This window comes from Macrobrachium nipponense, chromosome 47, assembly GCF_015104395.2.
Source record: "Macrobrachium nipponense isolate FS-2020 chromosome 47, ASM1510439v2, whole genome shotgun sequence".
NCBI lineage: Eukaryota > Metazoa > Arthropoda > Malacostraca > Decapoda > Palaemonidae > Macrobrachium > Macrobrachium nipponense.
The window spans coordinates 30,838,417-30,864,402 of NC_087222.1; the positions used below are offsets into that span (position 1 = coordinate 30,838,417).

The following is a 25,986-nucleotide window of genomic DNA, read 5'->3' on the forward strand; positions in this document are numbered from 1 at the left end:
TATACATCTGCCTATTTCATTCTATTTTCTCAATTTCTAAGATAGTTTTTAATAGATTCTAATTAGTTTTTAATCGTTTTTATAAAGAAGGAGAAGAAACCATGACATCTTCCGAGTCTGCTTCGAGTTCTTCTCTGTTTTTTTAGTTAATTCCATTATTTATCAATTTAATCTTATAGGTATAATAAAAGTCTGTCTTTTTATTATATTTTCTCAATTTCCAAAATAGTTTTAATAGATTATTAACAGTTTTTAAATCGTATTTTGAAAGAATGAGAGGAGGAGACCATGACATCTTTCAGGTCGGTTTCGATTTATCCTCTGTATTTTAGTTAATTCCCTCATTTATCAATACTATTTTGAATATATAATAAACATCTGCCTTTTTAATATATTTTCCAAATTTCCAAAATAGTTTTTAACGGGTTTTAAATAGTTATTTTTGAAAAGAAGAAGAAGAGACAACGACACAACTTCTTCTTCTTCCAAATCGGCTTCGCGAATCTGACACGTTGTTTACGACCTAAGTGACACGACGCTTATTTAGGCCTATTTTGAGCCGTCAAGACAACATTTTGGGCCCAAATTGAAGCCTAAATCACCTATATTGTCTTTAGAAGAAGCTTAGAATAGGCCTACGTCGACCCCAACGCCTCAAATAAGTAAATTAAGAGGCCTATACATCGGGAGGTTGCCGGACTAGGCCTACCTACCTACTGCCTTACGGTGTGTATATTATAGGCCTATGCCATCCGTATTAAGTCTATTTTACCAATATCCGACATTTTATTCTGATAATGAGACAGAATTATATATTGATATGAAGATTTAGGGCTAGGTATATTCGCTTTACGAATAAACAATATTTCAGGACTACCTTATAGGCTCGTTTTACGTGCATAGGCCTGCTTTAGGCCTAAGGCATAGGCATAGTTAATGATTTAATGACATTTTCGATAATTAAGGAACTTCAGATGAATAGAAATAGATTATAATTCTAATTACTATAATCGTTTTTTATCCAAAATTGCTGCCACAGCAGTAACGGCCATTGATAGGCTTGGTAATATAGGCCTACTTAGGTCTACTCAATTTTGCAAGACACTTATCCCAGCCTAGGCCTATGTGATGTAGAGAGATGCTCGTGTAAGTTCTTGATTTTATTCTGTGCCGATTAAGGTATCGTAGCGCCTAGGTAGGCCTGTTTTCAAACGTGGGGAAATTTCTGATAGGCTACTAAGCTTGATGGTCAGTTACTAATGTAGGAATTAATTTTAAATTTGCTTTTGTCTAATTCCAGGTTTGTGCTTTCAGGGATATTTGTGTCTCTCTCTCTCTCTCTCTCTCTCTCCTTCCCCCTCTCCCCTCTCCCTCTCTCCTCCTCTCCTCTCCCTCCCCTCTCTCTCTCGCTCTTCTCTCCTCATCTCTCTCTCTCTCTCTCTCTCTCTCTCTCTCTCTCCTCTCTCTCTCTCTTGTAGTGCTACTACCTTTGAGGCTGTGGTATTGAGGGAGAGATGAAATGAAATAATTGTATTGTCTTATGGGATAATTTCTCTCTCTCTCTCTCTCTCTCTCTCTCTCTCTCTCTCTCTCTCTCTCTCTCTCTCTCTCTCTCTGTTCGTCTGTCTCTTGGCTTGCTGAAGGGTTAGTCACCAGTTCAAGCTTTCTGACAGTGCTGACACACGTACATGTGTGACCACTCCCCAAACGAGACTTCGACTGACGTTTGCGGTTCGCCACCGCCTACCCCTGCTTCTCTGGTGGCTTTTCTGGAGTCCTGCCAGACATTACTGTCTCTGGTATTCCTGCAAGTGTTTCTGTCACAGAACGCAATGCCGTTGAGCCTCCTTCAGGGGTTGTTTTACCTTTATTAAGCTGGTATCACAATAGTCATTTCTTGCTCGCGGTTTTGGCCAGAATCCAGCCGATGCTCGCGAGCAAAAGTGTTGTATCGTCACACTAGGACCTCGTGGTTTAAGGAGCAGTAGGAAAAAGTAAACAAAACTGATCGGCTGATATCATCATGGTGCCCAGAATGCAAGAGTAACAAAAATGTTTGTGGTTCGAGAGTGGCTCAGGGGAAGAGAAGCCAAAGGTCTGAGAGTGCGTCCTATCAGCAGCAACCATCTTGTTTGTTTACACTACGCGGTTGCTCGCGGTTTGTGCTCGCTGCTTCCCGTCCAGTTGGGAAGCAAAAATCTCAAGCTAAAAGCTCCCGCTTTTCCATTTTTGGCAGCAACAGCTTGCTGCTGGAGAAAAAAAGGGCTAGTGTGAGGCCACCTTAAGTGCCTCTGTGGTTTCAAGCATGGAATGTACTCCTCTGATGCCATTGCCTGTAGCGTGCAAGAAGGAAATGGCGATGGCTTATGCCAAGAGAGCGAGTGTTCCCCCCACCACTAACCCACCTACCTTCAATTTATCATCTTGTTACCAAGATTCAGCAGCCATTTCTAGCTTGCAATGAGGAATGATCTTATGTCAAAGGCTAGTTTGTATACATAGGAAAAATACAGATCATTTTGTTCATGAAACTTACCTGACCGAAACATTACCTGACAGATATATATAGCTGTATTCTCCGAAGTCCGACAGAATTCAAAACTCGCGGCACACGCAGTGGGCGGCCAGGATGGTGGTAGTACCCATTCCCGCCGCTGGGAGGCGGATATCAGGAACCATTCCCATTTTCTATTCATATTTTTTTCTGTCGCCGGTCGGTAAACACCTGTTTACAGACCTCCGCCCAGGATTTTTGGATTTGACTCGTTCTAAGTATCTGGATTGACTTTTGGTTTTGACTCTGGATTGTTGGATTGGCATACGCGATAGTGGACTGTTTTTTTATTTTGGATTGGCTTTTCTGTGAACGTGATGTCGGGATCAAGTTCAGTGAGCTTCAGAGTGTGTGTGAGGACTGATTGTAAGGTGAGGCTACCGAAATCATCGGTAGACCCCCACACAGTATGTATGGGGTGTAGGGGGCAATGTGTGTTTGTTGGATGATCGTTGCATTGAATGCAAAAGTTTGACTGATGATGGATGGAAGGTGTATGATCCTATCGGCGTAAGTTGGAGCGCGATAGGATCAGGAGGTCTTCCTCCAAGAGCGGTTCTACGAAAGGTAAGGGAAGTAACATTTCTCCTACTTTTAACAACCAGTAGAATTTGCTTCACCTAATCCTGTGTGTTGCCTGAGGGCCCTAGTTCTGTGTCTGAAGAAGGTAATGCCCTTTCTCTGATTCTAGAGTCGCTACGCACTCTAGAGTCCAAAGTGTTGGCCCTAGAAAAGGGCTCAAGTAAAGTGTGTTGATCGTGCCCCTAGTGTTGTGGAGGGGGCGTCAGATCGGCCCATAATGCCTCTAGGTCTAGACCTCTGTCGGACTCCCAGGACTCAGGGACGTGGGCATGTCGAAAGCCGCAAGAGGGTTACGGGGGCTCCCCACCGATCTGGCGTCCTTCGGCAGGACCTGTTGCTACTTCACAGGCTGCCAAGGAGCGTGCTAGGCTCGCATCCTTAAGGATTGTTTTTCGTCCTCCGAGGCGCCCTCCCCGCGCAAGGGGTGGAGCGCTCGGAGAGACTCGCGTCCGTTGAAAAGGACTTTTCCTAGGGAGGACGCTTTACGTCCCCTCTCTCCGCTATCGTTGCGGTCTTCGCCTGCGTCGTATGACGCGTTTCCTCCACAGAAGAGAGGCTCGGACGACGCTGAGAAGCGCTTCTCTCGCGCCTCGGAGAGGCAGGTTGCTGTACCTGTGAGAAGGAAGGAGGCGTCCCCTCGCCCCTCGTCTTCTCGCAGGCGCAGCCCTTCACCTCCTCTCGTTTCTTCGCCAACGAAGAGTATTCTTGTGTCTCTTCAAGACCAATTGTCGGCCTTAATGGCTCAGAAGACTCGCCCAGCAGCAGTTGAGCCTAAACGTAGGAAGGACGCTAGACTGCCTGTCAAGAGGACGAGGCAGTCCCCTTCTCCGTCTCCTCGTTCGTCTCTGTCTCCGCTTGCTTCTCCTTCGGAGCTTCCTTGTTCTCGTTATGCGGGTAGGAAGTCTCGTGGACAGGACGCTTTTCTTCCCTCTCGACGTCCTGATCAGCCCGCGCGTCAGGACGCCTTTGAGGACGCTCGGCAGGACGCCTTGGAGGACGCTTTTGAAGACGCTCGGCAGGACGCTTTTGAAGACGCTCGTCGGGATGTTTTGCTTGACGCTTTGCCTGTTGAGAAGGCTTTCGAGAGCGCCCAGAAGGACGCTTTGAAAGCGAAAGCTGGACGCTTGAGCGGAAAGCGTAAGGACGCTCCTCGAGAGCGAGTAAGAGTAGCCTCTCTTGACGCGCAGCGCGGTCAAGACGCTCTTCGTGGTTCGAGCTCTAAGGATCGACAGAAGGTCGGTCGCTTTGAGAGGCTGATATTAGTCATCCTCGAAAGCCTTTGTTGAAGGACTAGACCCGTTGGGCGCACGCCCTCTCCAGAGGTTCAATCTCCTTTGCCGCTTCGGGAGGAAGGAGAGCTTAGTAGTCCGGCGGACTCAGTTGAGGAGGAACAGCCGTCAGTTTCGTCGGTATCCGACTACAAGGTGCTGGTTCGACTGTTACGCTCTTCTTTTGGTGAGAAGTTCCAGCCTGCAGCTCCCAAGTCTCCACCCTCTCAGTTTTCGTCATCGAAGTCGTGCAAGGTTCCGGAGTTTGTGAGATGAAACTTCCTTGTCCACAAAGAGAGCGTTCAAGAAGTTGCAGGATTGGATGGAACGTCGGAAGGATCAGGGCAAGTCGACTTTCGCCCTTCCGCCTTCAAGACTCGGTGGGAAAGGCGGCATTTGGTATGAGACCAAAGGTGAAGTAGGAGTTAAGATCCCGTCGTCTTCTCAAGGGGACTTTGCTAGTCTGGTCGATGCACAGAAGAGATCTCTTTTATCGACCGCTAAGATTTCGTGGACACCAACGGAGATTGACCATCACATGAAAAGGTCTGTTTAAGGACTCTGGAGTCTTTAACTTTCTAGACTGGTGCCTGGGAGTCCTGGATCTTCAATCTAGGAGTCCTGACTCTTTGAGTCTGGGGGAGCTGTCCAATGTGTTATCTTGCATGGACAAGGCCGTCAGGGATGGTTTGGAAGAGTTAGTGTCTCATTTCGGCACTGCTTTCCTCAAGAAGAGAGCGCTTTTCTGCAATTTTACAGCTAGGTCTGTTTCTGCATCGCAGAAAGCGGAGCTTCTCTTTGCACCTCTTTTGAGCCATCTCTTCCCCCAGGCTATGGTAAAGGACCTGGCAGTGAGCCTACAAGAGAAGGCTACCCAGGACCTCTTGGCCCAGTCTTCAAGACGTCCCGCAGTCCCTACCACGTCGTCTTTTGGACGACCTCCTAGGAAGGTTAAACCCTTTCGTGGCGCTCCTCCCTCGAGAGCTGCTCCTTGAGGGAGAGGGCTTGCAAGAGGAAGAGGTTCCTTCAAACCTAAATCCTCTAAGTGAGAAGATAGTCCTTCAGATGCGGGTCGGAGCCAGGCTAAAGTTCTTTGCGGGGGGGGGGGGCGTGGAGAGAGAGAGATACAGATGCGTGGTCCCTCAAGATAGTGGAACAGGGGTAAAACAAGATCCCCTTTGTGGACCCTCCTCCTCTATCTACGACTCCCAGAGATCTTTCCCCGTCGTATCAAGGGGAGAAACATCAGGTTCTTTTAGATCTTTTAGATCAAATGATCAAGAAAAAGAGCGGTGGAGCAGGTCTTAGACCTGGGGTCACCAGGATATTACAACAGACTTTTCCTGGTACCAAAGCAGTCGTCGGGGGGGTGGCGTCCAGTCTTGGACGTAAGCAGCCTGAATCTTTTCATAGAAAAGAAAAAATTCAAGATGGAAACACCTCAGTCGGTTCTAGGAGCCTTAAGAGGTTCCGGGCGGACTGGATGGTGTCCGTTGGACCTACAGGACGCATACTTTCACGTGCCTATCCACCCTCTTTCAAGGAAGTTTCTGAGGTTTATGCTAAGGGACAAAGTTTTGGACAATTCCGAGCCCTTTGTTTCGGTTTAAGCACGGCTCCGATGGTATTTACCATGCTCATGAAGAACGTAGCGAGATGGTTACATTCTGCAGGAATAAGAGTGTCCCTGTATCTCGACGATTGGCTTATCAGAGCATCGTCAAAAGAAAGGTGTCTGAAGGACCTTCACTTCACGTTGGAGCCTTGGCGAGGCCTCCCTGGGACTTCTGGTCAACCTCGAAAAGGCGCATCTGACCCCAACACAGTCCATCGTGTATCTGGGGATTCAGATGGATTCAGTGGCTTTTCGAGCGTTTCCGTCCCAGGAACGACAGCTGCAAGGGGGGGGGCTTAGAGAGAGTTTCGGCCTTCCTGGGGAAGGAAGCTTGCTCGGCGAGGGAGTGGATGAGTCTGCTGGGGACCATTTCCTCGCTGGAAAAGTTTGTTTCCCTGGGAAGACTACACCTCAGACCTCTCCAGTTTTCTTCTAGCAGACGAATGGAGAGTCAGAGAGGACTGGATGCGACCTTTTTGATCACCAAATCGGTGAAGAACCATCTAAGATGGTGGTTAGATCCTCGGAAGTTTCGAGAGGGGTTGTCCCTAAAGCTTCTGAGCCCCGACCTAGTGTTGTTTTCCGACGCCTCGGTGTCGGGATGGGGAGCAACAACTAGGAGGGGAGGAAGTGTCAGGCACCTGGAGGGGGGCAAACAGGTGTCCTGGCACATCAATGTGAAGGAACTAGCGGCGGTTTTTTTCTGGCGCTACAGTTCTTCCAACAAAAGGTTGCAGAGAAAGTGGTCCAAGTCAACTCGGACAACACCACAGCCCTTGCGTACCTAAAGAAGCAGGGAGGTACACACTCCCGTCCTCTATTTTATTTAGCGAGGGAGATTCTGCTGTGGGCAGATGCGAGACGGATCAGGATCCTGACGAGATTTATCGCAGGAGTCCAGAACGTCAGAGCAGACCTTCTCAGCTGAACAGGATCAGATCCTGCCGACGGAATGGGACGTTGCACCAGGACGTCTGTCGAGAGCTCTGGAGACTGTGGGGGCGTCCGTTAGTCGACCTATTTGCGACGTCGAGAACGAAGAGGTTGCCTCTTTATTGCTCCCCTGTGTTGGATCCGGGAGCAGTCGCTATAGACGCTCTGCTCTGGGACTGGACGAACCTGGACCTGTATGCCTTCCCGCCATTCAAGATCATGGGGGAAGTAGTAAGGAAGTTCGCGGCATCGGAGGGGACGAGGTTGACACTGATCGCCCCGATGTGGCCCGCGAAGGAATGGTTCACGGAGGTAATGTCCTTCATCATAGACTTTCCGAGGACGTTGCCCTGGAGGAAAGATCTACTCAGACAGCCCCACTTCGCAAGATATTACCGCAAAACCTCTCCGCTCTGGGTCTGACTGGCGTTCAGACTATCGAAAAGTTGACCAGAGCGAGAGGTTTTTGTAAATAAAAGCAGCTGCGAAGGCGATCGCCAACGCTAGGAGGACTTCCTCGAGAGCTGTTTACCAGTCGAAGTGGGCTTCCTTCAGGGCATGGTGTAGAAAGGGGGAATTTCCTCTTCCACTACCTCTGTGGAGCCAGATAGCCGATTTCCCTGCTATTTTTAAGAAATGTGCAGAAGCTGGCAGTCCGACCATCAAGGGATATAAGAGTATGCTGTCAGCAGTCTTCCGACACAGAGGCCTAGACCTGTCTGACAACAGAGATCTTCACGATCTCCTGAGATCATTTGAGACGGTCCAAGATACCTCAGGCGAGGCCTCCTTCTTGGAACTTAGATTTAGTCCTTAGACTGTTGATGTCGAGTCCTTTCGAACCTCTCCATGAAGCGTCTCTTAGGAACTTGACGAAGAAGGCTCTTTTCCTAACTGCTCTGGCGACGGCGAAGAGAGTTAGCGAAATTCAAGCATTTGTAAGCGAGTGGGCTTCAAAGGTGACCAATGCGGTCTGCTCTTTGAGTCCCCACTTTCTAGCAAAGAATGAAAACCTGTCTAACCTTGGCCAAGGAGCTTTGAAATTAAGGGTATGACAAGCCTTGTGGGCCAAGAACCTGAGAGAAGCCCTGTGCCCTGTCAGGGCTCTAAAAGTTTTATGTCCACCAAGACTAAGGAGGTACGAGGTCCCTCAGATAATCTGTGGTGTTCGGTTTAAACGGCCCGATATACCATTATCCAAGAATGTTTTGGGCGTTCTTCTGAGGGACGTCATTAAAGAGGCTCATTCGTCTTACCAGAAGACCGATTTGAGACCTCTTGCGAGTGAAATAAGCTCACGAGGTCAGAGCTGTCGCAACCTCGCTTGCCTTCCAAAGGAACATGTCGATCAAGGACATCCTTGACGCCACCTTTTGGAGGAGCAATTCAGTATTCGCCTCACACTACTTGAGAGATGTGAGAACGATATACGAGGACTGTTGTTCTCTTGGGCCATACGTTTCTGCAGACACAGTCTTGGGGGCTGAAGGTAGCTCTCTCCCTATCCCTTAGTTAGTTTAGGTTAGTTTTTAGTTGTTGTGTTTTTTGGTTGTGGTGAGTCTTTGGTGAAGACCTCCCATCTCTTAGCTTAGTGTTCAGGGTCTTGGATAGTTGGTCAGGTGGTGGTCAGTTGCTTCGTTGCCCTTCATTTGTATGGCTCTATGCTCTTGTCACATTGAGGTCACGTCCCCGTTGACAGAGCATCCAGAGCGCACCAGCACTACAGGTCTCCACCTGGCTGGCAACTCTGATTAAGCACAAGCAGGCTTAAGTGACAGTAATCACAGAGTCTACTTTGCTAACAGGTGAGGAACCAAGGTGTACATCATCTACTTAATTTAAGTTTCCTACAAATCCTATTCTGTCTGTCTCTCCCACCATCCGAAGGTGGGATTCAGCTATATATATATCTGTCAGGTAAGTTTCATGAACAAAATGTTATTGTTATAATACAATTAAGTTTGTTCATACTTCCTGGCGATATATATAATTAAGCCCACCCCACCTCCCTCAGGAGACAGTGGCACTGATAAAAACTATGGAATAGAAAATGGGAATGGTTCCTGATATCCGCCTCCCAGCGGCGGGAATGGGTACTACCACCTGGCCGCCCACTGCGTGTGCCGGGAGTTTTTGAAATTCTGTCGGACTTCGGAGAATACAGCTTATATATATATCTGCCAGGTAAGTATGAACAAACTTAATTGTATTATAACAATAACATTTTGAAAATTTTATATGCTTTTTAAGTTATGAAAAATTTAACTGTAAATATTTGATAATTTGAGGTTTTTCTAGCTTGTGGTTGGTACTTAATCACTTTGTATGCTTTTTAAACTATTTTACTGGCAAAACTATGAAATACTTCCACCAAAATTTTATTTAACTCATTCATCTTTTGTTTTTATCGTTGATATTAGAAATAGTGATAGTCTGCAGGTATATTTACCCTTCAACATTTTTGTGGGTTGGGAAAACCACTCAGCTGGGAGCATGTCAGTAATGGATGATGTATCCAGCTTGTACACTGGTTTGTCTATCCAAAATGTATTGCTTAGTTTGTTTTCGTGATTGTGATAGACTTGTACCACAACTCATCGGTGACTTAGTTAGTTTTAGATCTGTGTCTTTTCTGTCTATGTAGTGTCTTAGATAAGGACATATGTCAAGACAGTAGTACTATACATACATAAAAGTACTACTATCCTTTTTGTAAAGTTGTAAATTGCCGAATCAGAATTAGATAAGTAAGCATCCGGTACATTTAGTTTTCACGGACCTAATGAACATGAGGTTTCTTCCTTAAAGATGATAAGCTGTTATTGGAAGAGAGCTCTCCAGACCTCTGGCAACTTGAGCAAATCTTTACTCTTGCAGTGTAGGAGGACTCCAGATTATCGAGTCTTTTCAGGTGAGATTTAAAAACAAAAATCTTGTCTGTATGTACTGAGTTTTGTCTTTTGCATAAGCTTCAACCATCTACTTTTTAAAGTTTTATTTGTTTGTGTTTGTGATCAACGTACATTGCAAACCTCACCTAGACTGATAAAAAACTTATTGAGAAGAGTGATATCCTCATGGTAGGAAGAGTTAGTGCTTAGTTGAAGAGGGTAACTTTCTTCTTTCTGTGGTACTGGGGAGTTAGTTTTAAGGTGCGATGGATTATTAAATTTCATAAAAAGTTGGTCGTCCTTTTCAAGTGTAATTATTTATCTGGGGTTATTACTCATATTAAATTTGGTATATATGATTTAATCAGTCCCCGGATATTGGCAGAGTCTTCGTTACGATGGTTTGATGTTAGCGAAAAGCGCCGATAACTGAAAATTGACAATTTTCCATGCTTATCGCGCTGATAACTGGAAATCAGCATATTTCAGCATCAAAATTCAGCGATTTTCAGCGCTAACCAAGCCACACAAAACTGGATCGGCGATAACTACATACGTATAACTCAATAGTTCACATTTAGTGTCAATGTCTATGGTCTTTATAATGTCATGTAATTTCCTTATCAAAATCTAGATGAACTTGCTCACCATTAATCTTGGCAACACATCTAGCAATTAAGGAAGATGTAGAAGCACTAAGAAATAGAAATAATTATGATAGCATAAATAATGAAAAATAACAGCACCTTTGTACAGCCATGTTCACCATACCATGCCACATCGAAAAGAGACTTGATTTAAAAGTCTCTTTATCGCTGGGACCTATGACGTCATTCAGTGTGAAAGGAAAATTGACAGTAGAAAGGTTCTGGAACGTGTAGAAGGGGAAAACCTTCCAGTTGCACTATGAAGTTATTGTTAGGAGAGGGTAGAAAGCGAGATGGAAAGAAGAGAACATGAATGGAGCTACAGTAAAAGGAATGAAAACGGGTTACAGCTAGGGGCTGAGAGACACTTCAAAGAACCTTGAGTAATGCCTACAGTGCACTACTTTAGGTGGACTGATGGCACTAACCCCCACAGGGTCTTTTTAGGAGCATGTGGTGTGTGTGATTTAATCCCCAGAGTTTTAAAATTATATAGTGTAATATTAAATTTGTACTTCATAAACTTTAAATTGCAACATCCATCAGTAGTCCAAGAATAGTAGTTGTTATATTCAGGTGTTGGCGAGGTTTGCATTTGTTTTTTTCCACAGAATATTCCCCTCTGAAGAGTGAAATTGGTATGAGCGGCGGAATAAGGACAGTGGGAAGGGTTATACGAGGCTATGTAAAGGATTAGGACGCTTTCTGTTCATTAATACCCATCTATCTCCCAAGCTCTTACACTTCCACACTTCCCTCACTTTCTTTTCCCTTTTACTGCCCTGCTCAGATAAACTAGTTTATTTCTGAAATGACTTGACACATGAACCATTGAATGATATTCCTTGCTGTTACACAGCAAACATGCTGTGAACTTCAGTGTAGCTTTTTGGAATTGAGCCTGGTGCTGTAACTTCCTGGTAAGTTTGTACAAAATGTAAGGGAGTTCAGATGATTAGAGACCTGATGGCTCAAATTGTTCCCATATTCTTTTGCCGAACACACCCACAGAACAAAAGAGAGAGGAAATGCTCTTCAGGTGGGGTACCTCTGGGTGTGTCATTTAGGTTTATGAATTACCGTTTAATCTGGTAATAGTAAATGGGTTTCACTGATGCGCTGGAGGCATTATGTAAGGGCCTTTGCAGGATTCCTTCTCACCCTAGCTGCAACCTCTCTCATTTCTTATACCGTGCCTCTGTTCATATTCTCTGTCTTCCATCTGACATTTCATTCTCTCTAACTCTCTAAGAATTGTTTCCTAGTGCAACTGCGAGGTTTTCCTCCTGCTACAATTTTCTCACTTTCCTTCTCAGTGTTAAATGACCTCATAGGTCCCAGTGTATGGGTTTTGGCTTGAACTCTATTCAGTTTTATAAACTACTATATATAAAACCAGTGAAGAAGTGCAATGGAGACCAGTGGTTTGTGTCTGTGAAACATAACCTTGCTCATGATACTGTCACTGAACATTCCCGTTACAATATCTTAATCTTTCAGATCTTTGATGCAATACCGTATGACATCAGTCACTTCATACTATTCTTTTGTTGCATTGCAGAAAAGAGGAGAATGAGCGGTGATGTGGGAACAGCCCCGCCAGAGCGAAGCAAGTGCATCTTTTGCAAGATTAGTGATGGTGTGGAGCCAAGTAATATAGTACATCAGGTTAGTACTAGTACTAGTACAGGCAGTCCCTGGTTATCGGCGGACTCGGTTAATGGCGATCAGGTTTTCCTTGGTTATCGGCGGACTCGGTTAATGGCAATCAGGTTTTCCGGCGCTAGTCAATTGGCGACTTATGGCACCATAATGGGCCGAGTCTCGGTTAATAGAGTTATGGTGTCATAAGATAAGCAACAGAGACATCATTAACTGAAATTCAATGCCATAAATTGCAGAGTTTCGGTTAATGGCGGTTTTCGCTTATCAACGACCCGCCAAGAATAGAACCCACGCTGATAACCCAAGACTGCTTGTACTAGTAGTATATGGTTTGAGGAGACACTGACCTCCTGTTCATAATAGTTTGCTGCAAAAATTTTAATTTTATGTCTTCGTTTACTGACTTTCTAATTTTGAAGTTTCCCAGCCTAACACAAGAACCTTTTAACCACTCTTTTCTAATTGAAGTTTCCACAGGCCTAAACAACTTTTGTTCCTTTTAAATTGAAGTTTCCACAGAACTAAACACTTTATAATTTGAAGTTTCCCACAGACTAACACTTTTCTAATTGAAGTTTTCCACAGACTAACTTTTGTTTAATGAAAGTTTTGTCCAACAAGAATAAACCTTTTCTAATTGAAGTTTCGCAGACTAACACTTTTCTAAATTGAAGTTTCCGGAATAACACTTTTTCTAAGTTTGAAGTTTCCACAGACTAAACCAACTTTTCTAATTGACGTTTCCACAGACTACCTTTTCTAATTGAAGTTTTCCACATACTAGACACTTTTCTAATTGAAGTTTCCACAGACTGAACATTTTCTAATTGAAGTTTTCAACCGACAACTTTTTTGTAATCGAAGTTTTCCACGACTACCTTTTCTAATTGAATTGTTTCAAAAAAAAACGCCGACTAACACTTTTCTAATTGCAGTTTCCGCAACTAACACTTTCTAATTGAAGTTGCACGACTAACCCTTTTCTAATTGAAGTTTCCACAGACGAACACTTTTCTAATTGAAGTTTTCCAACAGACGAACACTTTTCTAATTGAATTTTCCACGACTAACACTTATCTAAGATTGAAGTTTCCAAAGACCAAACACTTTTCTTAATTGTGAAAGTTTTCCACAGACTTTAACCACTTTTCTAATTGAAGTTTCAACTGGACTTTTTTTAAACCTTTTCTAAAGTTGAAGTTTTCCGCAGACCGACACCTTTCTAATTGAAGTTTCCAATGCTTTTAACACTTAATTATAATTGAAAGAGTTTTTTCCACAGAACTAACACTTTTCTAATTGAAGTTTCCACAGACTTAACACTTTGTCTAATGAAGTTTCCAAAGACTAACACGTAATTGAAGTTTCCAACAGACTTAAACACTTTTTCTTAATTGAAGTTTCCACTGACTTTAACCACTTTTCTAAACGGAAGTTTTCCACAGACTAACAACTTTTTCTAATTGAAGTTTCCACTGACTAACACTTTTCAATTGAAGTTTCCCCACAGACTTAACCCCACCTTTCTAAAAAAAATTGAAGTTTCCACGAGACTTTTAAACTTTAATTGAAAGTTTCCAAAAACAGCTAAAGACTTTTCTAAATGGAAGTTTCCACAGACTAAACACTTTTCTAATTGGGAAAGTTTCCACTTGACTAGAAACTTGTTCTAATTGTGAAGTTTTCCAAAAGAGACTGAAACATAACATCTCTTGTTCTAAACGAGAGTTTCCAAACCAGACTTAGAAGAGCACTTTTACTAAGAATAGTTTCCAAGACTAAAAGACCTTTTACACTAATTGAAGTTTCCACAGACTAACACAACTTAATTTCATAAATTGAAGTTTCACAGACTAACCACTTTTCTAATTCAGAACCGTTTGTCCACGCAGCTAAGCACTTTTCCCGTAATTGGAAAGTTTTATAAGTTTCTGCACAACTAACACTTTTTCCTAAATTGAAGTTTTCCACAGACTAAACTTTTTAAGTGAATTTTTGCACCACCAGGACTTTTAAAACCAACACTTTTTAAACGAAGGTTTACCACCCACACAGACTAACACTTTTTCTAAATTGAAAGTTTCCACAGGACTAACACTTTTCTAATTGAATAGTTTGTCACAGGGACTAACACTTTTCTTGAAGTTTCGCAAGACTTTTTTTAACCCACTTTTTAATTGAAAAGTTCCACTAAGACTAACACTTTTTCTAATTGTGTTTCCAACAGACTAACACGCTTTCTAATTGAAATTTTCCAAACAGGACTAAACACTTTTCTAATTGAAGTTTTCCCACAAGACTAACACTTTTTTTCTAATTGCAACCGTTTCCCACAGGACTGAACCAACTTTTATAATTCGAAGTTGTCCCCCCCCTCAAACAGGAAGACTAACACACATTTCTAAACGGAAGTTTCACCATCCAGGAATAAAGACTTGTTTAATTAAACACGAGTTTTTCCACAGATAAAACCATCTTTTAAACGTAAAGTTTTCCACATGAACTGAAACACTTTTTGGTCTTAATTTGAAGTTTCCACAGACTAACACCTTTTGTCTAATTGAAGTTTCCACAGAACTTAAGAGACACTTTTTCAATTGGAAGTTTCCGAAACGCAGACTTAGCCATCTTTTGTCTTAAGCAAGTTTCTGCAAACTAACACGTTTCTATATTGAAGTTCCATCAGGGAAGACTAAACACATTTTTAATTGAATTTTCCACAGACTAACACCTTTTTCAAACGAAGTTTCCAACAGATAAATCACGGTGCTAAACGAAGTTTCCAAACAGACTCTAACACTTTTCTCAATTTGAAAGTTTGTTCCACAAGAACCCTGTAAAGAGCCACTTTTCTAATTGAAGTTCCAACAGACTAACAGAAACTTTCTAATTGGGGGAAGTTTCCTACAGACTAAACCAATTTTTCTTTAATTGAATGTTTGTCCGCATGTACCTTAACACTTTTCTAATTTGAAAGTTTCCAGAGACAGAACAATAACACTTTTTCTAAGTTGAAGTTTGTGTCCACACAGACTAACACTTTTTTCTGTAATTGAAAGTGTCCGAGAGAACAGCGACACTTTTTTAACCCACTTTTCTAAAACGAAGTTTCCAACAGAAAAACACTTTTTCCTAATTGAAGTTTCCACCAGACCTAAACCACCTTTTGTTCTAATGAAAGTTTTCTCCAGACTAACTTTGGGTATAATCGAAGTTTCCAACCCAGACTTTTAAAACCTTTTCGAATTGAAGGTTTACTGTAAGCCAGACTTTTTTTTTTTTTTAACACTTTTTTCCCTAATGAAGTTTGGCCGCAGACTAACACTTTTTTCTAATTGAAGTTTCCACAGGACTAACACTTTTCTAAGAACAAGTTTCCACATTTTTGACTAAAACCGCTTTCTAAGGTCAAGTTTCTGAGATTTGTAACACTGTTGCTAAATGCAACAAGTTTTGCAGACTTTTAACATTTTTAAATTGAAATTTTTCCACTGACCTAATAACACTTTTTCTAAATTGGAAGTTTCCACGACTAACACTTTTCTAATGAATTTTCCACTGACCAAACACTTTTCTAATTGAAGTTTCCACTGAAGAACACTTTTCCTAATTGAAGTTTCCACAGACTAACACTTTTGTCTAATTGAAGCAGTTTAAGACCAACACTGACCTAACACTTATCTTAATTGAAGTTTTCCACCAGAGACCCTAACACTTTTCCTAATTGAAAAGTTTCCACAGAACTAACCACTTTTCTAATGTGAAGTTCCCTAAACACTTTTGACTAAACCTTTTCTAATTGAAAGTTTTCCGCTGACCCCTAAACCAGTGGTTTCTAATGGAAAGGAAGTTATTCCATGACTTTTAACACTTTATCTAAGTGAAGTTTCCACAGGACTAACCCACTTTTCTAATTTGAAAGTTTCCACTGAACTAACACTTTTTCTCTAAATTGAAAAGTTTCCACAGACTAAACACTTTTCTAAACGAAGTATCGCAAAAGACTTAACCCACTTTCTAAACGAAGTTTCCACAGACTAACACTTTTTTCTAATTGAAGGGGGTTTTTCCAACAGGACTAACACTTTTCTAATTGAAGTTCTCCAACAGACACACTTAACCTTTCTAATCGAAGTTTCCGCAAGGACTTTAGCCACTTTTCTAATGAAAGTTTCTGAAAACTAACACTTTTCTAATTGAAGGTTTTCCACAGACTAACACTTGGCTAAGTAGAGATTTCCAATCAGACCTTTAACACTTTCGAAACGAAGGTTTTCCAACAAGGATTTCCACTACACACTTTTCTAAACGAAGTTTCCACAGACTAACACTTTTCTAATTGAAGTTTCCAAGAAACAGACTTTTCCTGTAATTGAAGTTTCCACAGACTAACCACTTTTCTAAATTGAAGTTAGTTTTGACCACAGAACTGTAACACTTTTTCTAATTTTAATTGAAAAAGTTTTTTCCACAGAACTAAACACTTTTTCTAATTGAAAAGGTTTGTCCAACAGACTAAAACCACTTTTAGTTCTAATTGAAGTTTCCAAACAGAACTAAACCTTGTAATCGAAGGTTCCACAGACTTAACCTTTTCTTTTAATTGAAGTTTCCGCCAAGACTTTAACCACTTTTCTAATTGAAGTTTCCGCAGACTGAAACCACTTTTCTAATTGAAGTTTTCCAAGAGGAACTAAAACACTTTTTAAACTAAAAAGGAAAAGGTTTCCACAGGACTAAACCTTTTCTAATCAACAGTTTTTCTGCAAAGAATTAACACTTTTCTAATTGAAGTTTGCAAGATAACACTTTTTAATTGAATTTTCCACAGGACTAACCACTTTTCCTAAACGAAGTTTCACAGAACGAACACTTTTCTAATGAATTTCCACTGACCAACACTTTTCCGAATGAAGTTTCCCACTGGGAACTAACACTTTTTTTTCTAATTGAAGGTTTGAAAACAGACTTTAACCAATTTTCTAATTGGAAGTTTCAACTGACTTTTTAACACTAAATCGAATCTTAATGAAGTTTCCGCAGAACTAAGCACTTTTCTAATTGAAGTTTCCTGCAGAAACTAACACTTTTCTAATTGAAGTTTCCACGACCTAAAAACCTTTTTTCTAATTGAAAAAGTTTTCCGCAGAATAACACTTTTCTAATTGTTTGAATTTCCCACTGAAACCAACAACTTATCCTAAATGAAAGTTTCCACAGACTTAACACTTTTTCCTAAATTGAAAAGTTTCCACAGACTACTAAACTTTTCTAATTGAAGTTTCCAAAAGACTTTTAACACTTTTCTAATGAAGTTTTCCACAGGACCTAACACTTTTTCTAATTGTAAAGGTTTCACCGACTTTTTAAACACTTTTCTAAACGGAGTTTCCCACAGACTAACACTTTTCCCCTTAATTGAAACGTTTCACAGACTTACCACTTTCTAATTGGAAGTTCCAAACTGAAACTTTTACACACTTTCTAAATTGAAATTTTACACCGCAGCTAACCACTTAGCACATTTGCCTAATTGAAAGTGTCCAAAGACTAACACTTTTTTCCTAAAATTGAAAGTTTCCACGAGACTAACACTTCTGTAATTGCAAGTTCCAACAGGACTAACAGACTTTTTTTCTTCTAAATTGAAGAGGTTTCCACAGGAACTAACACTTTTCTTAATTAACGAAGTTTCCACAGACTAACACTTTTTCTAACCGAAGTTTTGTCCAACAGTTTAGAATAACACGTTTTCTAAATTGGAAGTTTTTCCACAGACTAAACAACTTTTCTAAATTGAAAGTTTTCCAACCAGAAACCTAAACATTTTCTAATCGAAGTTTCGCAGAACTTTAGCACCTTGCTAAATTGACAAAGTTTCGCACACAAGAACTAACCTTTCTAATTGAAGTTTCCACAGGACTAACACTTTTTATAATTGAATTGCCACAGACTTAACCACTTTCTAAACGAAAAGTTTATCCCCACAGAAACTAACACTTTTTCTAAACGAAGTTTCCAGCAAGCACAACACTTTTCTTTTTTTAAGTGAAGTTCCACAGAAACCTAACACTTTTCTAATTGAAGTTTTCCACAGAACTAACATTTTCTAATTGAAGTTCCACTGACTTTTAACACTTTTCTAATTGGAAGGTTTCCGCAAAGGACTAACACTATTTCTAATTGAATTAGATCCACAGACCCCTTTAACACTTTTCTAATTTGAAGTTTCCAAAGAGCTCGGCGAAAAAGCACTAACACTTTTCTAAATTGAAAGTTTCGAGAGAGACTAACACTTTTCTTAATTGAAGCATTTTCCACAGGCAGACTAACACTTTTCTAAACGAAAGTTTTCAAAAACAGACTAACAATTTTCACTAAACAAAGTTTCCACAGGACCTAACACTTTCTTAAAACGGAAGTTTCCAAGTTAAGACTTTTAACCACTTTATAATTGAAGTTCCACAGATAACACTTTTCTAATTTGAAAGGTTTCCACCAGGACTAACACTTTTCTAAAGTGAACGTTTCCGCAGACTTTAGCCAATTTCTAATTGGAAAGGTTTCCTGCAAACTACACTTTTCCACTAATTGAAATGGTTTTCCACAGGAACTAACACTTTTACACAATGAATTTTCCACAGAAACTAACACTTTTCCTAACGAAGTTCCAACCAGACTAACACTTTTGTTTCTAAACGAAGTTTCCACAGGAACTAAACTTACTCTAATTGAAGTTTTCCACAGGAAACTAACCATTGTTTTCTAATTGAAGTTTTCCACAGGACTAACACTTTTTCTAATTGAAGTTTTACCGCAGCAGGAACTAACACTCTTTTCCCTAAATTGAAAGTTTCCACCATACCTAACACTTTTCTAATTGAAAGTGTTTTCCACAGACATAACACTTTTCTAATTTGAACAGTTTTCTACAGGCACTACTAACACTTTTGTAATGAAGTTTCCAAGAAGACTAACACTTTTCTAAACGGAAGTTTCCACATGGACCCTAAACCACTTTCTAATTGGAAGTTTCCAACAGGGACTAACACTTTCTAATGGAAAGTCAAGTTTCCTGACAAGACTAACACACTTTTGTTTCTAATTCGAAGTTTCCGCCCAGAGTAAAACCTTTTCTATTCGACAAGTGTTTCGCAGACTAACACCTTTTGTGTCTAATTGAAGGTTTCCGCCAAAAAAGGACTTTAACCAACTTTCTAATTGAAGTTCCACCGACTAAACACTTTTCTAAAAGAAGTTTCCACCAGCACTAAACCTTTCTAATCAAACGTTTCTGCCAAGAATTAACACGTTTCTAATTGAAAGTTTTGCAGACTAACACTTTTTAATTGAATTTTCCACAGAACCTAACACTTTTCTAAACGAAAGGTTAAAGTTTCACAGACTAACACTTTTCTAATTGAATTTTATTTTCCACTGGACCAACACTTTTCTAATTGAAGTTTTCCACTATGACTAACACTTTTCTAATGAAGTTTCCAACAGACTAACACTTTTCTCTAATTGAAAGTTTTCCACTGACTAAACACTTATCTAATTGAAAAAAGGTTTCCACAGACTAAACACTTTTTCTAATTGGAAGTTTATTTCCACAGGACTAAACACCACTTTTTCACTAAATTGAAGTTTGACTGTCCCCCCCTCCCCTCCGTAAACCTTTTTTTCTAATTGAAGATTTTCCACAGAGACTAACACTGTTTCTAATTGAAGGTTTCCAAACTGACCTAACAACTTCTCTAATTAGATTGAAAGTTTCCACAGACTAACAACTTTTCCTAATTTGAAGTTTCCACAGAAACTGAACTAACACATTTTCTAATTGAACAGTTTCCCAAAGGGACCCCTAACACTTTCTAATTGAAAGTTTCCCACAGACTAACACTTTTCTAATTGAATGTTTACCACAACTGACTAACCATTTTTAAACGAAGTTTTCCTCAGACTAACACTTTTTCTTAATTGAAGTTTCCAACAGGACTAACACTTTTTCTAAGATGAAGAAGTTGTTTCCAACAGACTAAGAGCCCCCCCCCCCCCTTTTTAATTGAATGAAATCGTTTACCAAGAACTGGACTAACACTTTTTCTTAATTGAATTATTTTTTCCACAGACCTAACACTTTTCTAATTGAAGTTTCACCAGGACTAACACTTTTCTAATTGAACGGGTTTTCACAGAACTAACACTTTTCTAATTGAAGTTTCCAACAGACTAAGTTTTCTAAACGAAGTTTCCACAGACCTAACAACTTTTTCTAACGAAGTTTTCCAAGAACTAACACTTTTTAATTGAAGTTCTCCACAGACTAACCCTTTTCTAATTGAAGTTTCCACAGACTTTTAACCCACTTAATTTCTAAATCGAAGTTTCCGCAGGACTTTTAGCCACTTTTTATTGAAGTTTTGCAAGAACGAACTTTTCTTTTCCTAAATTGGAAGTTTCAAGGTTTCACAGGACCTAACACTTTTCTTGTTAATTGAAAGCAATTTGTTTCCAGCAGGACGAACAACCTTTCTGAACACGAAGTTCTTTTCCACAGACTCAAACTTTTCTAAACGAAGAGGCACTTTCCGACAGACTAACCACTTTTCTGTAATTCGAAGGGGGGTTTCCAAACAGACGTTTAACCACTTGTCTAATGTGAAGTTTCCACAGGACAACACTTTTCTAATTGAAAGTTTCCCCTCAGACTAAAACCACTTTTTAAACCACATTTTGGAAAGTTTCCCAAAGTAACTTGCAACTTTTCTATTGGGAAAGTTTCCACAGACCTAACACTTTTTGTTTGGGGTAATTGAAAAAGTTTTCCACAGACTAAAACTTTCTAAATGAAGTTTCCACAGACTTTTAACCACCTTTTCTAAACGAAGTTTTCCACAGGAACTGAAACACTTTTCTAAAAGAAGTTTTCTCAGATAACCTAAACTTTTCCGAAACGAAGTTTCCACAGTAAAAAACTTTAAAAGTTTTAAACTAATGAAGTTTTCCACAGAAACTAAACACTTTTTCTAATTGAAGTTTCCACAGGAACCCCCTAACACTTTTTTCTTAATTCGGAAGTTTCCGCAGGACTAACACTTTTTAATTGAAGTTTCTGCAACTAAACTTTTTCTAATTGAAGTTTCCACAGACCTAACACTTTTTTAATTGAAGTTTTCCACAGACTAACCCTTTTCTAAACGAACGTTTTCCACAGACTAACACTTTGTTAACGAAGGTTTAGTTCCCACCAGGACTAACACTTTTTCTAATTGAAAAGTTTCCACAGACTAACACTTTTCTAATTGAAGTTTCCTAAGGACAAGACTAACACTTTTGTCTAAATCGAAAGTTTCCGCCAATAAAGCTTTAAGCCAATTTTTTTCTAATCGAAAGTTTCTGCAAACTAACAACTTTTGTTCTAAATTGAAGTTTCGTTTACCAAATGACTCAACACTTTTCAAACTTTTTAAATTGAATTTTCCACGAGGACCCTGCAAACACCTTTTCTAATTACACGAAGGTCTAGTTAGCTTTGCCTCCAAGGGAGGACGTAACACTTTTTGTTAAATTGAAAGTTTGTTCCACAGGACTAAAGCGTTTACTTTTCTGAAGTTTTCACACCAGAAAAACAGATTAAAACCTTTTCAATTGAAAGTATTCCGAGACCAGGACTAATATACACTTTTACTGAATTGAAGTTCCCAGACTAAAAGACTTTTGTAATTGATTTCGTTTTGACCCAAAACTTTGAAAAAAAACTAAAAAACACCTTTTTTTTCTAAATTAAGAAGAAGTTTCCCACAGGAACTAACACTTTTTTTAGCGTTTAAATTGGAATAGTTTTCCAACAGACTAAACTTTTTCCTTTTTCCTAAACGAAGTTTCCACAGTTTTCCTAAAGACTTTTCTAAAGAATGTTTCCACCAGACTTTTTAACGCAATTTTCTTAATTGAAAAGTTTCCACAGAACTTAACAGCTTTTCTAATTGAAGGTTTCTTTCCGCAGACCTAACATACTTTTTCTAATTTGAAGTTTATGTACCACAGAACTAACACTTTTCTAATTGAAACGTTAGTTTCCGCAGACAGTAGCACTGTTTTACCTTAGAGTTGTAAGATTTCGCAATTTACTGAACCATTGTTGTAAATTGAAGTTTTTTCTACCACAGATTAACAAACTTTTTAATTGAATTTTCCACAGACTTTTAACACTTTCTAACGAAGTTTCCACAGGAAAACTAACACTTTCTAACCGAAGTTTCCACAGACTAAACACTTTTCTAATTGAAGTTTTCCACAGACTTAACACTTTTTCTTAAATTGAAGGTTCAACAGACTAAACAAATTTTCTAATTGAAGTTTCCAAGAAACGAAACACTTTTCCTAATTAAGTTTCCACAGACTAACCTACCTTTTTTTTTTCTAAACGAAACAAAAGTTTCCCAAAAAGGAAGTAAATATAACACTTTTCTAAACGAAGGGTTTTCCAACACATAGACGTAACACTTTTTCCTAATTTGAAAGGTTTCCACAGACTTTAACACTTTTCTAATATGAAGTTTTACCACAGACCTGACTTAACACGTTTTTCTAATTGAAGTTTACAGTTTTCACAAGAACCTAAAACTTTTTCTAATTTGAAGTTTCACAGACTTTTACAAACTTTTCTTTTAATTGAGTTTTCCACAAGAACCACTAAAACACTTTTTCCTAATTTTGAAAAGCCTTTCCAGAACCTCCTTTTACACTTTTCCCCCCCCCTTTTAAACGAGAAGTTTCCACAGACTAAACACTTTTCAACCCTAACGAAAAAAAAAGAAAGTCACAAGACCTGAAACCAACACTTTTTCTAAACCCCGAAGTTTCCACAGGAACTTTAAACACCTTTTCTTTGATTTGAAGTTTCACAGGGACTAACACTTTTCTAATTGAGTTTCCGCACAAAAGACTTTTAACACTTTTCTAATTGAAGTTTCCCACAGACTAAAACAACCTTTTCTTTTAATTGAAGTTTCCGCAGACTAGCACTTCTTTAATGAAGTTTCGCATAACACTTCTAATTGAAGTTTGTTCAACAACCAGATAACATTTGTTTAATTGAATTTTCCGCAAAGGACTAACACTTTTCTAAACAGAAGTTTCCACAAGAACCTAAACACTTTTAAACCGAAGTTTCCACAGACTAACCACTTTTCTTAATTTGAAGTTTCACCAGACTAACACTTTTTTAATTGAAGTTTCCACAGACTAACAATTTTCTAATTGAAAGTTTCCAACAAGCCTAACACTTTTCTAATTGAAGTTTCCACAGACAACACTTTTCTAACGAGTTTTCAAACAAGAATAAACACTTTTTAATTAACAAACGAAGTTTCCACAGACTAATTTTTCACTTTTCTAAACGAAGTTTCCCAGATAAACAAACTTTTCCTTTTTAATTGAAGTCTCCACAGACTAACACTTTTCTGAAAACGAAGTTTCCACAGGACTTAAAACAATTTTCTAAAACGAAAGTTTCACAGACTTTTAACACTTTTCTTAATTGAAGTTGCCCACAGACTAACACTTTTCAAATTGAAGTTTCCACAGACTAACACTTTTTCATAATTGAAATAGTTCCACAGATAACCAGCTATTGGCACACAATTGAAGTTTCCACGAGACTAAACACTCATTGCTATATCGAAAGGTTCCGCAGACTAGCACTTTTCTATGAAGTTTCTGCCAAACTAACACTTTCTAATGAAGTTTCCACAGTAATAACACTTTTTAATTGAATTTTCCACAGGACTAACACTTTTTCTAAACGAAGTTTCCACGACTAACACTCAAGAACTGTTTTCTAAACGGAAATAAGGAATTTCCCATCCAATTGAACCTAATTTGCCATAACTTTTCTTTTCTAAACGAAGTTCTCCACAGACTAACACTTTTTTTCATAAACGAAGTTTCCACAGACTACCACTCTTTAATTGAAGTTCCACAGACTAACACTTTTCTAATTGAAGTTTCCACAGACTAACACTTTTCTAATTGAAGTTTCCGCAGACTCCGCCAACTTTTCTAATTTTGAAGTTTCTTTTGCAAATTTAACACTTTTTATTAATTGAATGAAGTTTCCACAGACTAAACACTTTTAATTGAATTTTTCCACAGGAACTTTTAACCAACTTTCTTTAACCGAAGTTTTCCACAGACTAAACTTTTCTAAACGGAAGTTTTCACAGACTAACAACTTTGTTCCTTTTAATTTGAAGTTTCCACAGGATAAACACTTTTCTAATTGAAGTTTCCACAAGAACAACTTTTCTTTTTAATTGAAGTTTCCCTCCCACAAGAACCTAACCACTTTTCTAAATTGAAGTTTCCACAGACTACACTTTTGTTTCCTAATTTGAAGTTTACACAGACTTAACACTTTTCTAATGAAGTTTCCACAGAACCCTTTAACCCATTTTCTTTAATTGAAGTTTTCCAACAGGGACTAACACTTTTCCTAAAACCGAAGTTTCCAAGAAAACTTTAAAACGTTTAATTTATTGAAGTGTTCACAGGACTAACAACTTTCTAAAAGAATTGAAGTTTTTCCAACAAAGACTTTTAACTTTTGTTAATCGAAAGTTTTTGTTTCCACAGGGACTAAACCTTTTCTAATTGAATTTTCCGCAGACTTTTAAACCACTGTTCTTTAATTGAGTTTCCGCAGCCAAGAACCTAACAACTTTCTAATTGAAGTTTCCACAGGACAACCACTTTTCTAAAAGAAGGTTTCCACAGATAAAACCTTTCTAATTGAAAGTTTCCTGCAAAGATTAACACTTTTCTTTTAATTGAAGTTTTCAGACTAAACACTTTGTTAATTGAATTTTCCACCAGACTAAACACTTTTCTAATTGAAGTTTCCCCACAAGACTTTTAACCAACTTTTCTTTTTAATTGAATTTCCACTGACCAACAACTTTTCTAATTGAAGTTTCCACTTGACTAAACACTTTTCTAATTTGAAGTTTCCACAGACTAACACTTTTCTAATTGAAGTTTCCACTGACTCCACAAACCTTAATTCTAATTGAAGTTTCCAACAGCCAAACAGTTTCTAATTGGAAGTTTCCACAGACTAACACTTTTCTAAATTGGGAAGTTTCCACCTGACCTAAACCTTTTCTAATTGAAGTTTCCTTCCCGGACTAACACTTTTGTTTCCTAAAATTTTGAAGTTTCCACTGACTAACACTTTTAATTCCTAATTTTGAAGTTCCACAGACTAACACTTTTCTAATTGAAGTTTCCACAGGACTACCACTTTTCTATTGAAGTTTCCAAACAAAGACTTTAACAAACTTTTTCCTAACGAAAGTTTCCACAGACTAACACTTTTCTAAACGAAGTTTCCAACAGACTAAACAAGTTTTCCTCCATTTGAAGTTTCACAGACTAAACACTTTTCTAATTGAAGTTTCCACAGACTAACACTTTTCTAATCGAAGTTTCCGCAGACTAGCACTTTTCTAATTGAAGTTTCTGCAAACTAACACTTTTCTAATTGAAGTTTCCACAGACTAACACTTTTTAATTGAATTTTCCACAGACTAACACTTTTCTAAACGACAGTTTCCACGACCTAACACTTTTCTCCTAAACGAGTTCCACAGACCTAAGCACTTTCTAATTGACATTTTCAAAGAAAAACAGACTAACACTTTCTAATTGAAGTTTCGCACAGACTAACACGTTTTCTAATTGAAGTTTCCACTGACCTAACACTTTTCTAATTGAAGTTTCCACAGACTAAAACTTTTCTATTGAATTTGTCCACATATAACCTTTT

At 39.2% G+C, this 25,986-nt stretch overlaps 1 protein-coding gene across 1 annotated transcript in view; it reads left to right on the top strand.

The window, feature by feature from the left end:
• The first annotated feature begins 466 nt into the window (after nucleotides 1–466).
• The window catches only part of LOC135204833 (adenosine 5'-monophosphoramidase HINT3-like), a 43,179-nt gene continuing 17,659 nt past the window's right edge, over nucleotides 467–25,986 (top strand). The window contains exons 1-3 of the mRNA XM_064235038.1: nucleotides 467–726; nucleotides 9,761–9,863; nucleotides 12,052–12,158. Of these exons, the coding sequence (XP_064091108.1) occupies nucleotides 9,761–9,863; nucleotides 12,052–12,158 (210 nt within the window). The 5' untranslated portion in view covers nucleotides 467–726. The remainder of the gene's footprint in view (nucleotides 727–9,760; nucleotides 9,864–12,051; nucleotides 12,159–25,986) is intronic.